Source organism: Oculina patagonica, chromosome 2 (genome assembly GCF_052425735.1).
Source record: "Oculina patagonica isolate OP01 chromosome 2, crgOcupat, whole genome shotgun sequence".
NCBI lineage: Eukaryota > Metazoa > Cnidaria > Anthozoa > Scleractinia > Oculinidae > Oculina > Oculina patagonica.
Genome location: NC_135759.1, coordinates 36,495,099 through 36,509,710, shown reverse-complemented (window position 1 = coordinate 36,509,710; position 14,612 = coordinate 36,495,099). Strand labels below are relative to the sequence as shown.

Below are 14,612 nucleotides of genomic sequence, written 5' to 3'. Positions count from 1 at the left end.
CTTAAATTCAGCGAACCATTGGCAGGTCAAAAAATTTAGTGATGCTTATTGGTTCAGTGCACGTGTTAAGTACTACGCAGGCGTGTCTTTACTGTGACGTTGTCATGGTAACTGTCAAGTTGATGTAACTCGTAAAAAGAAAGAAAAGTTGTTTCTGGATTCTCGTCACACAGTAGCTTCACTATTAACCTTCTGCCCATAAGGGTGTTTTTGTTTTTTAGAGCAATCGCGACTTCTTTTTCAAGTAAATATATTGTGCCCAAGGCCAAATTCCTCTATCTAATAGCAGTACCCTTTGAAAGAAATTTAAGATTGCTCTCTAATGTATGCACGCGTCTATCTACTTCTTTAACTAAAACAATAGTTTGTTGTATGCTGGTTACAGATAATACAAACTGTAAGATAAACATTTCGTTGCTCAAAAACGAATAAACTTGGCCGTGGCTTTTGTTGTGTTCTAGTTGCAAGATAAGTAGTTTAACTTGACCACCCCTCCCCCTTGCCTCAAGTCGCTCGTTTCGTGTCGACAGAGTTACTTGAGCAAGATCGCTTTGAAATCGCGCGCGAGTGACCGCGCGGAATTTATTTGTTCGTGCGTAATGCACGAGGCACATTGAATGACACACCAAATCGATCCTCCGCCATTTTGTTTTTCATGCCCGCGCGCGCGGGGGTAAGGGGGTACCCCTGATGCATACACAAGCCCAGTTAAGAGGCAATGAAAGCAAAATTCCACTGTATGTTCAGCATTGCATTTTGACCGTTGTCTGCAAAGAAACCAAGGTACACTGAACAAACAGAAAAGTGAAACTACACGTACAACGATTTGAAAATCTTCCCTTTTATTACAACCTGAAAAGGGTACACGTCAGACTCGCTGCGTGTTTCTATTTACATTAATTACTTAAGGTTACCATTGTTAGCGGCTACTAATTTTAGCGAATTCTTCTAAGCAAGATTTAGCGATTTTCCGAAAATTTAAAAAAAAAACAGTGATTCGTTTAAACCGGTTTTAAATAAACATATAGCTAAGATGGAAATAAATGGTCAGTAAAAGAAGAAACTCACTTAAAATTGAACGAACATTTGCATTGCCAGAAAGAACGAAGTTACCCGCATCCATTTTTTAAAAAAAATTTCAAGTCGACTACGTTTAAGTTTGTTTTCCTTTGGAGTGTGATGGGGGGGGGGAGGGGGGAAGTGCTTAAATTTAACGAGTAATAAATTCGACGAAGACAAATTTTAGCAAGTACGAAATTTAGCGAATTTCGTGCAACTCGCTAAAATTAGTAGCCGCTAACAATAATTACCTTAAGGTAGTTTGTTGTGTGTGAGGAAGAGCTATAAGGTTTGTACACATATGAAGAAGGAATATCTACTGTTGCCTAGTTCCTAGGCCTCTATTTTCGTCGCGGTTAACTCGTTTCGGGTCACGTGGCCCGTTCGCCCCGGATACGTCACCGAAACGAGTAGTGACGTCAGTAATACCGTGAAGGTTTGGGAAAAAGCCGTACAGAAATTAGGCAATATCTACTGAAAAGTTTGGGAAATAATTGGTAATAACTGCCAAATTGGACAAGGCGACAGGCGACTTCAATTTGGCAGGCAGAGGAATTTCTAAATCCAAACACGGTTATGCCTTGACCTAACTAACTAATTACCAAAACCCATTTTCCAAACAAACCCATCAATGAAGTTTAGTACAAAATAAATAATGGCTGTAAACGACGTTGTGATTATATTCGTGAAATCCCAGCACAATAACGCCGTAAATCTTCATTTTGCTAGTCACGGGTTAAAATTGAGCACTTCCTTGACCGCCTCGTCTACTGTCTCCGTGAGCTGTTACTTGTTCTTTGAAATACGACAGACCATTCACATCAGCTAACCCAGCATGTTCAGTTATGTTATGGCCCTTTTTACGGAGATCCTGCACGATACTAGCGGCCATTTTCTTGTCTTCAAACTTATCAACTGAAAATAAACATGTCCCATTGTTAAATTCGTGTTGTACTAGGCACGACGCAATTTGTCAAGAATTCAAGTAAAATAAATCCAACCCAAAGAAATGCACAGTTATGTGTAGCATTTTACAAAAGTCGTGTTTTCGATTGCATGCTTATGTCGAGGTTTTAGGGGTGCTTTTCCCATATTTCAAATCCACTTATCCTTGTCTCCCGTTCTCTTTCTTCAGTCGTAAATTTCTCAATCCCCAACAATGTCGAAACGTTTGTGGTACATTCCAGTAGTTCAGTACAAACCTTAAATATTTTATGATGATATGTTGAAGAAACTGTGTCGCGGATGTTAGCCAAATCTGGACATAGGAAATGGCCACCAAATTCGGTAAAATAAAGAAATAACCGCTTAAAACACTAAAAGAACATTTCAATAACACAGCAAATACAAAAGAAGGTACGGATGGCCAAAAGTGATTAAGTTTGAAACGGATTGCAAGATGGGTTTTGAAATAATGGCAGGCTAAACAGTTTTCAAAATTAACCTCTTTTGCTTGTAACTTTAAACTGTAACGCCCGGGAGTCATATTTGATTGTAATGAAGCTCTAGTTTTGTTATTTAGATCCATAGAAGTAATTTTTTCATAACTTTGAGTTTCATAGCAAGTATTTGGCAAAACTTAATAGAATAAACACAAAAAACCCCAAAGAAGCATTGGTAGAACAGTAAAAATCGATTAAAAAGCCGCATTTGTCTGTAACGCTCCCATAAGAAGAGGAAAGTAGGGAACAAGCAAATACATGGCCTGTCTTCGACGAATCTTAACCCGGAGAATAAACTATTATAATGCGAGAACCAACATACCTTCAATTTCTGGAATGCCACTGTTGACTCCATAATATACTCGTGGTTTTTCTATGGACTGACTCAATGAGTCGTTAAACGCAAGATAATTGACTATAACTTCAGCTACAGCTGGTGTAATGTGGTCGCCACCAGAGGCTCCCAGCGACATGCGGAACCAACAACGCTTCTGAACAAATTAATAAGGAGAGAGATTGTATCAGTAAGCGGCAAACACAGCAGCTGCTACGTTTAAGCCGCAAATGCATACTGTATTATTAGAAGCCCGTTATTATTGTTCTGCAACAAAAGGGGTACCATGTAGTATCATCAAATCCAAAATGGTTCGGGTAATTCAAAGCCCATGCAAAATAGCAGATATTTGTAGTCGGTATTTGCGTAAACATTTTAGCTTGATTTCAACTTTTTTTAATTATTTCCCATTAATTTAATAGCAACATGGATCCAACAGTCAAGGACTCCTAACATACAGACAACTCTCGCCTTGCAGACACCTCGAGCTGAGCTGAAGTCCCGGCGAATAAGAATTACTGAAAATAACTCTCGTTACTACGGACTTCCTGTAGAACGGACACCAAATGGTGGTCCCGAAGGTGTCCGTTATAGAGGGAGTTGACTGTACTGAAAATAACTCTCGTTACTACGGACTTCCTGTAGAACGGACACCAAATGGAGGTCCCGAAGGTGTCCGTTATAGAGCGAGTTGACTGTATATACCATGATGATGGTATTGACATTGTTACCTCTTTATGAAGTACAACAGTTGGCACACATGAAGAAAGAGGACGCTTTCCTGGCGCGACGAAATTAGCCTTGAAACAAAATAATACGAAAAAAGAAAGAATGATAAATATTAGTAATAATAATAAAACAGAGATAAAGGTTTTTCCTTCGCCATAATCAAACTCTCCGGGACTTCATACTGAAGCACGCCAGTTTACCAAATATCACTTGTAACAATTTTAGTTAACCTCTTACTTAGGGCAAACAAGGAAATACGAGAAATTGGAAGGGGTAACATTCACAGTGAGTTCAAATTTTGTAAAGAAAAACGCTCTAGTATCTTTAACTTCCATGTGCAAAACTAAAGTAGGAGAGACCAAATCTCTTTTACAGGGCTCTTTCATGCTTACAGTGTGAATAAAAAAAACCGTGAACACTTTAACTATATTGGATATGCAAATTTCTGGAGAAAACCATCAAATGACAGCTCAAACTGCAGGAAATATAAACAAATGGACAGTGACGGAGCCAATTGCCGCCTATTTTTTGTGAATAATCTCATATCTGTCATCTAATTTCTCAACTTTCTCTTTCAAAGTATAATAAAAGTGTTCACGGTTCCGTATTCCCACTGTAAGGTACATAAAAAAAGTCAAGGCGTTTCTTCTTACCTTTGGCGGCCCAGCTCCATGGATCTTGGTGACTCCAGGAATGGAAAAATCTGCCATTTCATTGTTTAAAATAATTCCGTCCTTTGTCATGATTCCAGAGCCAAAATATTCATTGATTGTGCTAGAAAGTCAATGTGAACACACTAAGTATGAGGTTTTCGCGGCAAACGTCAATACTTTTAGGCTACACCCTCAGACACCCAGTATTTAACCGCAATGTCCACCACGGCGAAAGAAGACAGGTTTCATTAAGTATTTGCACTAAAAATTGAATTGCTTTGATTTCATTTTATTTCTGCCAACGTGACGTTCAACAAACAACAGCACCGCCTAACGTTTCGCCCATAATGACTGCCTTTTTACACAAATTTACAAAATTTCACATAAAATTGAAACAAATAGCGATTCGGATAAGATTATCCAACCTTATTTTGAACACGAGTGTAACAATCAACAATAAAAATAAGATGGCTTCTAGAATGGCCCATGTAGCACCTCAATCAATCAATACGATTTATTTACCCTCGGAGCTGATGAGGGCTGACTAGGCCCCTAGCAAAACATATGCTAATATGCCGAGAAAATAAATAAAAAATATACCGTATTTATTCGATTAAGCGCCCAACCTCGAATAAGCGCCCACCCTGTAGGTAGAAAATGTTAATAAGCGCCCAGCCTCGAATAAGCGCCCACCCCCACTCCCCTTAAAAAAGGGCACAAGAGGAATTTTGATTATTTTTGAAGTTAAGATTGAAATTGACTAAGTACTACTAAGAGACTACCCCTAGGGCCGAGGTTTTTTTTTTTTGAGCGCCCAGGGCGCTTAATCGAATAAATACGGTATATATACAGAAGGAAGAAAAATTAATAAACTTAGTAAGTTTTAAATTAATAACAATAGACTATCTACAGTGTAACTGCGTGCAGCATTGAGCGAAAGGCCTGTAGTGTTGAAATTGTTGTTACCATTAATTGTTCCTTACCATTTTTAGTTTTTCATTACCACTTTAATGTTTTTCTTCCTCAGTAAACCATTATTGTGAGGTTTCCTTCAACTCGAAGGTTATTTTATGTCGTACAAAATGACACTTTTTAAGTAAACAGAACTCGCTCTCACCTCGTGACGCTTACAAGTTCACCGTCAGGTCCAATAACTGAGACATGCGCAGTGCCATGTGACTCAGCTTGGCTAAGAAAAGGCCCGTAGTAAGATGGCTTAAAAGTTTTGTCGGCAGAGATTTTATCTCTGAGAGTTTTTGCATGTTCTTTGCTGAAAGAAAAGTAAGATATGAGTACTTTGAAACGCCCTTTAGGACCAGTAAAGATTTCATGAGTTATCTAGGATGCTGGTTTGTGTTTTTTTTTAGCCTGCCTAGCAATAATTCTGTACCGTTTCCTCCCTTCCCAACTCTTCTTAGTTATTTTTTCCTCTTTGTTGTTGTTGCGCCATCTCGCATCTTAAACTTTCATGTACCACACTTATTGTCATTTTCCATACGCTATTGACATAAAAGTAGTTAGAACTCCATATTTACTCACATTTCCAGCCAGTTCGCTCTGCATAAGTTGTATAAACCCCTCAATAAGTAAATGTGCTTACCAGTAGCCCGTGACAGTACCTTAGCATTTGATGTGTGATGTTTGTAAGATTATTGCTATCCTCAAGCAGTGACCTCTGAGCAAAAGCAAACTTCATAGCCTAGGTAAAAAGAAAAATGTCTTTTTACTAACCCAGTCAGAGCAGTTCATTATAAAATTCTGCTCCAGGAAATGTGGAATGGATTAACCACACCGTTACTGAGTTTACAAGCTAATCTCGTTCCCACATCTCGCAGGTAGACAATCTGGGAACGAGATTATTTACAAGCCCTCTTCTTAATACTCAGCAATCCTCAGGGCAAATAAAGGGGGTCATAGCAAAGACAAAAGCTACATGCATACAAGAGAAACGCTAAAGGACAATACAAAAATAAATAAACAGTATCTCTGAAACTTGTAACAAATCATTATGCACATAAAATTTGTTTTTTTCCTTTCAGGATTGTTACCAATCCAATTCAGTGAACCAATACAGACTGGGTAAAAAATACCCAACGGCCAAGGGAATATCCCCCACCCAGGGCAAGGGACTAAAGGTTGAAAGTAATTTGCTATCCAAAGGGATCTGGAATTACTGGTAAGCAGCGGTAGTGTTAAGTCACTTGGCTCAAACAATCAATTGGATTGGAACATACTCAACTAATGACAAACACTTATGGGTATAGGGTTAACAGATGATATGTTCCATGTGTTTAGTCCTATTACCCACCTCTATTATATAGTGATATGTAAGGCTCTTTTCTTGGTCCTTTTCAGTAAAATTCAATCCTTCTAGAATATTCAACATTGACACCAGGACTGGCCCACCTGTAGGCAAAGGAGTCGTAATCACTTGGTAACCTGAAACAAAAAAAGGCAATAATAAGTTCACAGTTTAATTACAATTAGCACTTTTATATTTAATTAATATTTATGCTTAATTAATTAATCAAACTCTTGAAATATTTGTTGTGTAAATTGATGAGTGTGCTTTCCAATAAATGCTAGTTTCAAATCAATGCTGCTGTTTCCAGCACATACCTCCTTGCCTATCGATGTTAACATGCTACAAATATTTCTTTAATTATATCTTTTGTTTTATTAACTAATTAAGGTGGCCGGCAATGGTTTCCAGTGCTTCTACATTATGGTCATTGAAGGGTTAATACTACCACTATTTTCCAGTGGATGGCACGAGAATGATATCATTTAAATGCCCAATCATTGGTGAGCAAGTTGTAATCATTTGTTGACATAACAGGTTACAGTGTACTAAAGAAACAGTATGACCTGTCAATAACACCCTAAATTTTAGCTTAAATTTCATCTACATTGTAACTCAAAAACAAGCTTGGTCACCCCAACTGTTTATCATTAAAGATCAATAGACAACTTTGCAAAGTTAGAAAATTCTGCCAGGAAGCCTAGGGGGTCATAGCCACCTTAACTTTTTTGAATTTTTTGTAGAAATGATTTACTAGCTTTTTTGAGTCTTGTAAAGTTGCCGCATCAACAACCCATGCCAGTAAGTTGTTCAATTCACACGATTTTCACAGGGAAAGAACATTTTTATATGCATCCTGACTTTTGAGCCCTGAACTTCAAAAGATGTTATTTTTTCTCTGAGTGACCATTTCCTGACCAACAATGGCAACCCTGTTCAAGAGTACATATTAAAGCACATTGCTTACCTAGGTATGTAGCATTAATGGCATCCCTTAAAATTGCTTTGTACTTTGTTAAATCTTCATTTGTTAAAATTCCATTTGCTGACTTAATCTAATAAAGGTAAAAGTAAAGCAAAAAATTCTTAGACATGCATTATAAAGATTTAGTAGTCTGCATTGGATGTTTGGTTTAAATTTGTTTCTGGTAAATTGACATTTTTTTCAAACCAGTTTGATTTTTATTATCCTTGCCTCTGTGCGAAACAAAGTAAAATCAAACTAGATCTTTTTAATTAATTGTTATATTATGTTTTAAAAACAAATTCAAACTGCAAAATATACAAAATATAATTCATACAATTGGCTTAATGAATGCCATAAAATCAAAATACATTCCTTACAGGAATGTTTAGCATTTGAGAACTGTTGAAAAATGAAGAACTTACTGCAGTAACTATGCCATCAGCAATGGGTCCACTGTACAAGACATCAGCCCCTTTGTCTGCTATCTGCTGCAGTGTTTCCGCCAGAGCTGGATTACTCATTTTCTCACCTTCCTACAAATTCAAGTTAAAAAAGAATGAAAACTACTCAAACAGTTGTCACTAGTATGGAAGTTGAGGTTTAATTTTGCTTTCATTCCATTTTAAAACATTCTATCTACAAAAATAAATGAAGAAGCTTTCTCAAGTCAAATACTCAGAAAAAAGATTTTCTGAGCCCTTATTGGGAGTCGAACCCATGATCTTCCAGATACCGGTTGGACGCTCTTACCACTGAGCTATGGGAGACTCATGGTGAGCGAGGTCATATACTAGGTTCTTATGTGTGACATATGTCCTGCGGCCATAGCTGCAAGGCTCAATATGTCAAAATTATGGTAAATGTGGATAAATGATAAGTGGAATGGTGACTTGGATAAAGTGAAAATAAATGAAAAAGCGTTCTCAAGTCAAATACTCAGAAAAAAAATTTCCTACCCCCAACAGGAGTGAAACCCATGATCTTCCAGATACCGGTTAGACGCTCTAACCACTGAGCTATGGGAGACTCGTGGTGAGCAAGGTCATATACTAGGTTCTTATGTGTGACAACTGGTATCTGGAAGGTCATGGGTTCGACTCCCGCTGGGGGCTCAGAAAATCTTTTTTCTGAGTATTTAACTTGAGAACGCTTACAAGAACTTCATTTATTTTCACTTTATCCAAGTCACCATTCCACTTATCATTCTATTTACAACTCATTAACTAAAAGTTTTTGGAAAACATTGATATTAAATTTTCATTGCCAGTGATACCTTTTATCAAATCTACATCATTGTTACTAAATTTGATCCCCTGCAGTCCATTATTTTAATTAAAATTAATATGAAATATACATCTACCTTTAAAAATTCCCCCTGTGGAGCAATCATTTTCCCCAGTCGAGTCCCAATGACATCTTTTCTAAAATTCTTCAGAACTCTTCCTGCAAGTCAATTATAAGTTGCATGTTAATACAATATATAAAAATTGCATTAATTATATTTTCTACTGAGTTTTACTTACCGTATTTTCTTGATTAAACGCCGGGCCCTGATTTAACGCCGGCCTCGTATAAACACTGGGACAAAATTGCTAGTTTTTAAATAAACGCCGGGGGCATTTGTTCAAGGTCCCGGCGTTTATTTGAGGTCAAGCTAACAAGTAAATATATTCTGTTTGTCACAAATCTTGATTGCAACATAAATTATTCAATCCGTAATAATGTACCTTTGGGTAATAATCACCTTTGGATACCCAGGGACAGTTTTTCGAGGCAGAATGAAGAGAAAAATCGTCCCGCCTTGACAAACTGCCCCTTGGTCTCAAAGATCGGTAACAATAAATCAATCTGAAAAATTGTCAAAAAATTGTAGTCCTTTAATAAACGCCGGGCCCCGATTAAACGCCGGCTTCAAATAAATGCCGGGTTCTCCAAGCCAAGCTTAAAATAAACGCGGGGGGGGGGGGGGGGGGGCGGTTAATTGAGAAAATACAGTACTCACTTTTTTGTTGCTATCACAAAAAACCCAGATAAGTTTTTAAATAAGGCATGTTGTGAACAAGGAACTCCACTGGGCCAAATTCAAAGTGCTTCCACAAAATAAATAAAAGGATTCTATTAATTTGTTGGTCGATTAGCTCACCTTGACAAGTTTTTGGCCTGAGTCCCCCCTCCCATCAAGAACACCTGGACATTACTGTGTGCAATCTAATTAATAACTCCATACAGAAGCTAACAAGAAACTGTAATGTAAAATTTGACAACAGTACTTTTGTGCAACTTCAACAACATTGACAACTTCAAAGGGTTGTTATATACAGGGCAGTGTCATAAACTTTCAGAAGCTGAATGCACAACAAGCCACTTGCTTCTGTCACTAAATAAGCTTAATCACTCTGAAACTGAAAGATTATTTGATTGGATGTTAAACAAGATACAGTAATTAATTTAGAACTTGCCTGTGTGTGCAGTGACCTTAAATCCCTCTTTTGCCAGTTTGATAGCGGGTTCAAAAACTTCTGACCACTTCAGCCTAAAGTTAAATGGTAAAATAATGTAACATCATATTTGTTTTAGTTAGCTATTGCACTGAAAACACCACATAGTTTACTGTGAATACAGCCGCCCCTCGTTACAGTCAGCTGCACAGTCATTTATTGCATGCCTTCAAGAATACAGTGAAGCAGGAGACTAGCTAGAAAGCCATTGCGAATTCTGCAGTCATGATCTCCAAGTTTTCCTGGTAAAAAGCCAGCAGCTCAAATCACCATGTTACGCATTTATTATTCACCCCAATCCTGATTTTGCATACTTCGTATCTTTGTAATTCATAGTTAATGGCAATACATACAGTCACTTGTTTTGGTAGAAGTTTACATAATAATGTGTACTTTCCATCATTTAATATTTATCTTTACTACATGTATCAGTATCTTTAAGTTATTTGTTTACACTTACTTTCCATATTTCTTGTGTGCTACTTCAAATCCTCGCATTTCCCCTGGGACAGCTACTGCTAGACCACCCTATCATAAAACATAAATAGGTCAATAATTAAAATAAATTATTTTTTTTTTAATTATTAAGTAGAGTGACAAAGTTAATCCAAAGTTAATGAATACTGGGTAATTATATGATCATAGAAAGCAATAAATGTACGGTAAATTATGTCACAATTGTTTATTCTTCATGACATCAGTGGAGCTCGTAATAAACCAGTTGACTGCAAAGTCATTTTAAATTTTATAACTTAGTTGATTATCAACTGGAGGTTGAAAAATGAAAAATAAACTGCCATTATGGCAAATTTAGAAAAGTGACCTTTTGTGCATTAATTAGCCCTACATCAGTGAGAGCACTACCGTATGCATGCTCTGAGAAAGGGCTAACACTGAAACATCATCATTTCCAAATTCACTTTGATTCATGGCAGTTTTAGTTGACCTTTATCAACATATGTATTTAAGTGTTGTAAGTGTTTCACTTGCCAGCTGATGCAACAGTTTTAAAAATTCTGCAGCTATTCTAAAAATCATCTAACCCACCTACAATGTTCTAATCAGTACTAAAAATAAGTTTGAATTCTGTAAATCCTCACCCATCTTGCAAGTGATTCATTTCCATTAAACATGTCTTTAGTTGAAGCCATGGGGGCAACTTCTCTGAAGTCAATCACCTCGGCAACCTCTTCATCCTTCTGAGGAACTACAGTCAGCATGAAACCGCCACTGTGAACAATAATCATGAGGAAATATATTGACATGAGATTCACACTTGTAGGTCAGGTACATGTTCATGTACTAAATTGAAGCCATGGCAGTAAAATTAAGGTAGCAAGCAATCACTGTACAGGTCCTTAATATATGTAAGGCAATTTGCAACTTGATGGTCAGGAGGATAGAACTTATATACAGGAAGCTGCGAGCTGTCGGCCCTGTACTCAGTGTAAAATTATTTTGCTGTGGAATGAAAACTTTAGGTGGATTCCATCAATCCCTCCCCCCACCTTGTACCATGGTGGGGACATGGATTTGCATGTACAGTACCGCTCAAAAGTAAGTTTCCACCCTCTCGCGAGACGAGAATCTCGTCTCGCAAGACGAGAGTAGTATACATGTACGGTACGGTGAATGTTCATGAGTTTATCTATTCGACGTCGATGACTTCAGAAGGGGCAGTTATCCACAATAGGGGCGCTTATTAGAATAGGGGTGCGTATAAGGATGGGGGTGCTTATTATTAACAAAAACACATTCAAAGGGGGGGCGCTTCTTCGGAAGAGGGTGCTTATTGGAAGGAGGGCGCCAAATCGGATCATTACAGTAAGGCAGTTTAATAGGTTTAAAAACTTTTTAAGATGCTATAGATATAGATAGGTCATGAGATAGGCTGTTCCACAACGCAGCTCCTTCTCCTCCTCCTAAAAGTGTTTCCTAAAATTTTATGTATGTTGTAGCTTGCTATGTAACTAAATGCACATACCCTCCCAATCCTGAACTTTCTGGGTTCATCACTCCAACACACAACATGGCCCCTATAGCTGCATCTACCGCTGATCCACCTTTCTTAATCAGTTCCAAACCCACATCTGCACATTCTTTTACATCTGATACAACTGCTGCATGACCTGTTGAAAATATTTATAAACAAATACTTTTTACTATAAATATTAATATTAGTTATTAATTAAATAATTATTAATAATAATAAATAGTCATTTCCATGTTATGGAAACTAGAGTAAAGAAAGGTAAAAGTCTGTGTTCGAGCCTAGTGGCCCATCAGGCCTGAGTTTATCCTGGTTTCAGTAGCATGAAGCAACTGGGAGTATTTCTATTCACCACTGGATGGGAAACTAGTCCATCGCAGGGTTACCCTCCAGCATAAAATTCGCCAGTAGCCACTTTATTTAGGTGGAGAGAGGCACTGTGAGAGTAAAGTGCCATGCCTAAGAACACAACACCATGACCCTGGCCAGGGCTTAAACCCGGACTGTTCGATCCAGAGACCTGCGCACTAACAATAAGACACCGCGCCTCCCACAAGAGTAACGAAAGCACCAAACTGTTAATCCATAATGGACTAGGGATGTAACGTTACATCGAACTATCAATGCATCGCGATTGGGAGTGCTCCGATAGCGATGCATCGATGCAAGTTCAACTATCGATACCAGTTGCGATAGTCTCGTTTATTATCGATAGTTACGATAGTTTTTCAAATGATGTCCTGTAGTACTTTTTCCTTGATTGAAAAATGCCTCGCATTCTCTGCCGTCCTTTCACGGCTTTCTGTTCGTTGTTTCAGAATCCGTACTGTATTACAAGCCATAAAAGCAAACTTCACAGACACCACTCATCTCCAGGGCCTTATCCACGTTCAGAATGGTGGTTCGAATATTAACTCAAGGAGAAAGAAATGATTACAATGCTATATAGTCACTAATTACAACACTATCGCAATGGTGTCACTACTATCGCAATAGTATTGCAATAGTAATTCAACTATCGCAATACTATCGCAATAGGCAAAATAACCTCAATATTCACCCTTATAATGGACTTTCAAAAGGTTTTTTAGTAGGACCATTCACTTATCTTGAGGAAAAAGTCATATTCCGCAGATAAACTTGGTCCTATTTTTCTAGCAATTTACTGTAAAAAAAAATCACTGCTACTTCAACTCAATTATCTCAAACTTCCCATTAATGATTATTTCGAGCAGTACGGCAAGGGTTGTACATGTATTTGAAATTTGCACTGATAAGTTTATATTGCCTTCACTTACATAATTTTACCCTGGTCCCAGACAGGGCTGTCATAAAGGGCTGTAACCCATAACACCTGTTTCGGCGGATTTCGCTCAATGGTATGGATGAAAATATTGATTGGGCAATAACTTCAATGTAATGAGATGTTATACAGTACTGTACATACTGACATAATATTTTAGAAAAAATTTAAAATGACAGCCCTGTTATTTCCCTTGGTAGTTCACAATAGGGCTGTCCTTCTATCATTCATTACATGCACTTCAGGGAGTTATACATTGATTATGTTAATCTGGAGATCAAGGGATTAAAATCTTACAGAATGACTGAACATTTTTACCTGTATGATGACTGCCCGTATGGATATCAATAACAAGGGCAGTTGTTACAGCAATACCAAAAACAAAACATGCCACTATGATCATACGGATCTCCCTTGGTCTGTTACGTTTCTTCCCCAAATTGCTTCCACTGCTTATGGGCCGAGTCTGTAAGGCATTGACACTTCAGATTTGCATCAATTCATTCAACATTTACTTGTGTGCAAGATTTAATGGCCAGGACAAAATACAAATATTTCTATCTTCTTAGCTAAGGATGCATAAAATTGTCCTTAAGATAACTGCCATCATTCACTGAAGCTGTCTTCATTACACAAATTTATCCAGAACTCTTATTTTCAACAATTTGCTCATTTGTATGAACGCCTGTGTACAGAAGACATTACTTCAATACCTGTTCTTCGCCATCATGCCGAATGAGACTATCTGTGTCCTCCGTAAAGCTGTTCATCTCTTGCGCTGTCGTTTCACCGTTCATGTTTCCTCTTATTCCACACTAAAGGGGTGTTTCTTTCACAGGGATTTCTAATAATTTGTGCAAAGCGCCGGACGATCTAAAATTTCTGTCTTTCCTTCGGTAAGCCTTCGGTATAAACAAATCTAGTTCCCAGACTTCTTTCTACCAGAAAAACAAAGCCACGTCACTTTATTACGTCACGGAAACTGCGGCCCATGAACGTCTGCATGATCTATGAGCTTGAGCATGGAAGCATGAAATAACCCGATTTTTCTACAATATTCAAAGGATGCCGACCCGACGAAGCAACTCCTAAAAAAGTGACTTTTGAATTGAAGCCCCTTTAGAAAATCTCATCCACGAGGTTTGATGAAGAGGGGAGTAAGGAGGGGGGAGGGAGGCTTCTCCATTTGACCTGGCCTTTAAAGACTTTATAGGCGTACACATACTAGTTATGCAACGCTTTCGAGTGGTATACTATGGAATATCCCACGAGTCACTTGTACTTTCTCGGTATACACACGAGCCTTTAGGCGAGTGTGTATACGAAGAAAATACA

The 14,612-nt window shown here is 37.9% G+C and overlaps 1 protein-coding gene across 1 annotated transcript; it reads right to left on the bottom strand.

Annotated features, from left to right (window-relative positions):
• Positions 1-821: 821 nt before the first annotated feature.
• LOC144644512 (glutathione hydrolase 1 proenzyme-like) lies at positions 822-14,257 on the bottom strand. Its single transcript, XM_078504010.1, has 16 exons — positions 13,991-14,257; positions 13,596-13,743; positions 11,969-12,113; positions 11,085-11,214; positions 10,445-10,512; positions 9,942-10,019; positions 8,847-8,925; positions 7,909-8,019; positions 7,487-7,574; positions 6,526-6,656; positions 5,837-5,916; positions 5,335-5,487; positions 4,218-4,338; positions 3,567-3,635; positions 2,824-2,992; positions 822-1,974 (listed from the first exon to the last, which is right to left on the bottom strand). The coding sequence occupies exons 1-16, from the start codon at positions 14,072-14,074 to the stop codon at positions 1,796-1,798; spliced, it is 1,833 nt and encodes a 610-aa protein (XP_078360136.1). The 5' UTR covers positions 14,075-14,257; the 3' UTR covers positions 822-1,795.
• Between the last annotated feature and the right edge of the window lie 355 nt (positions 14,258-14,612).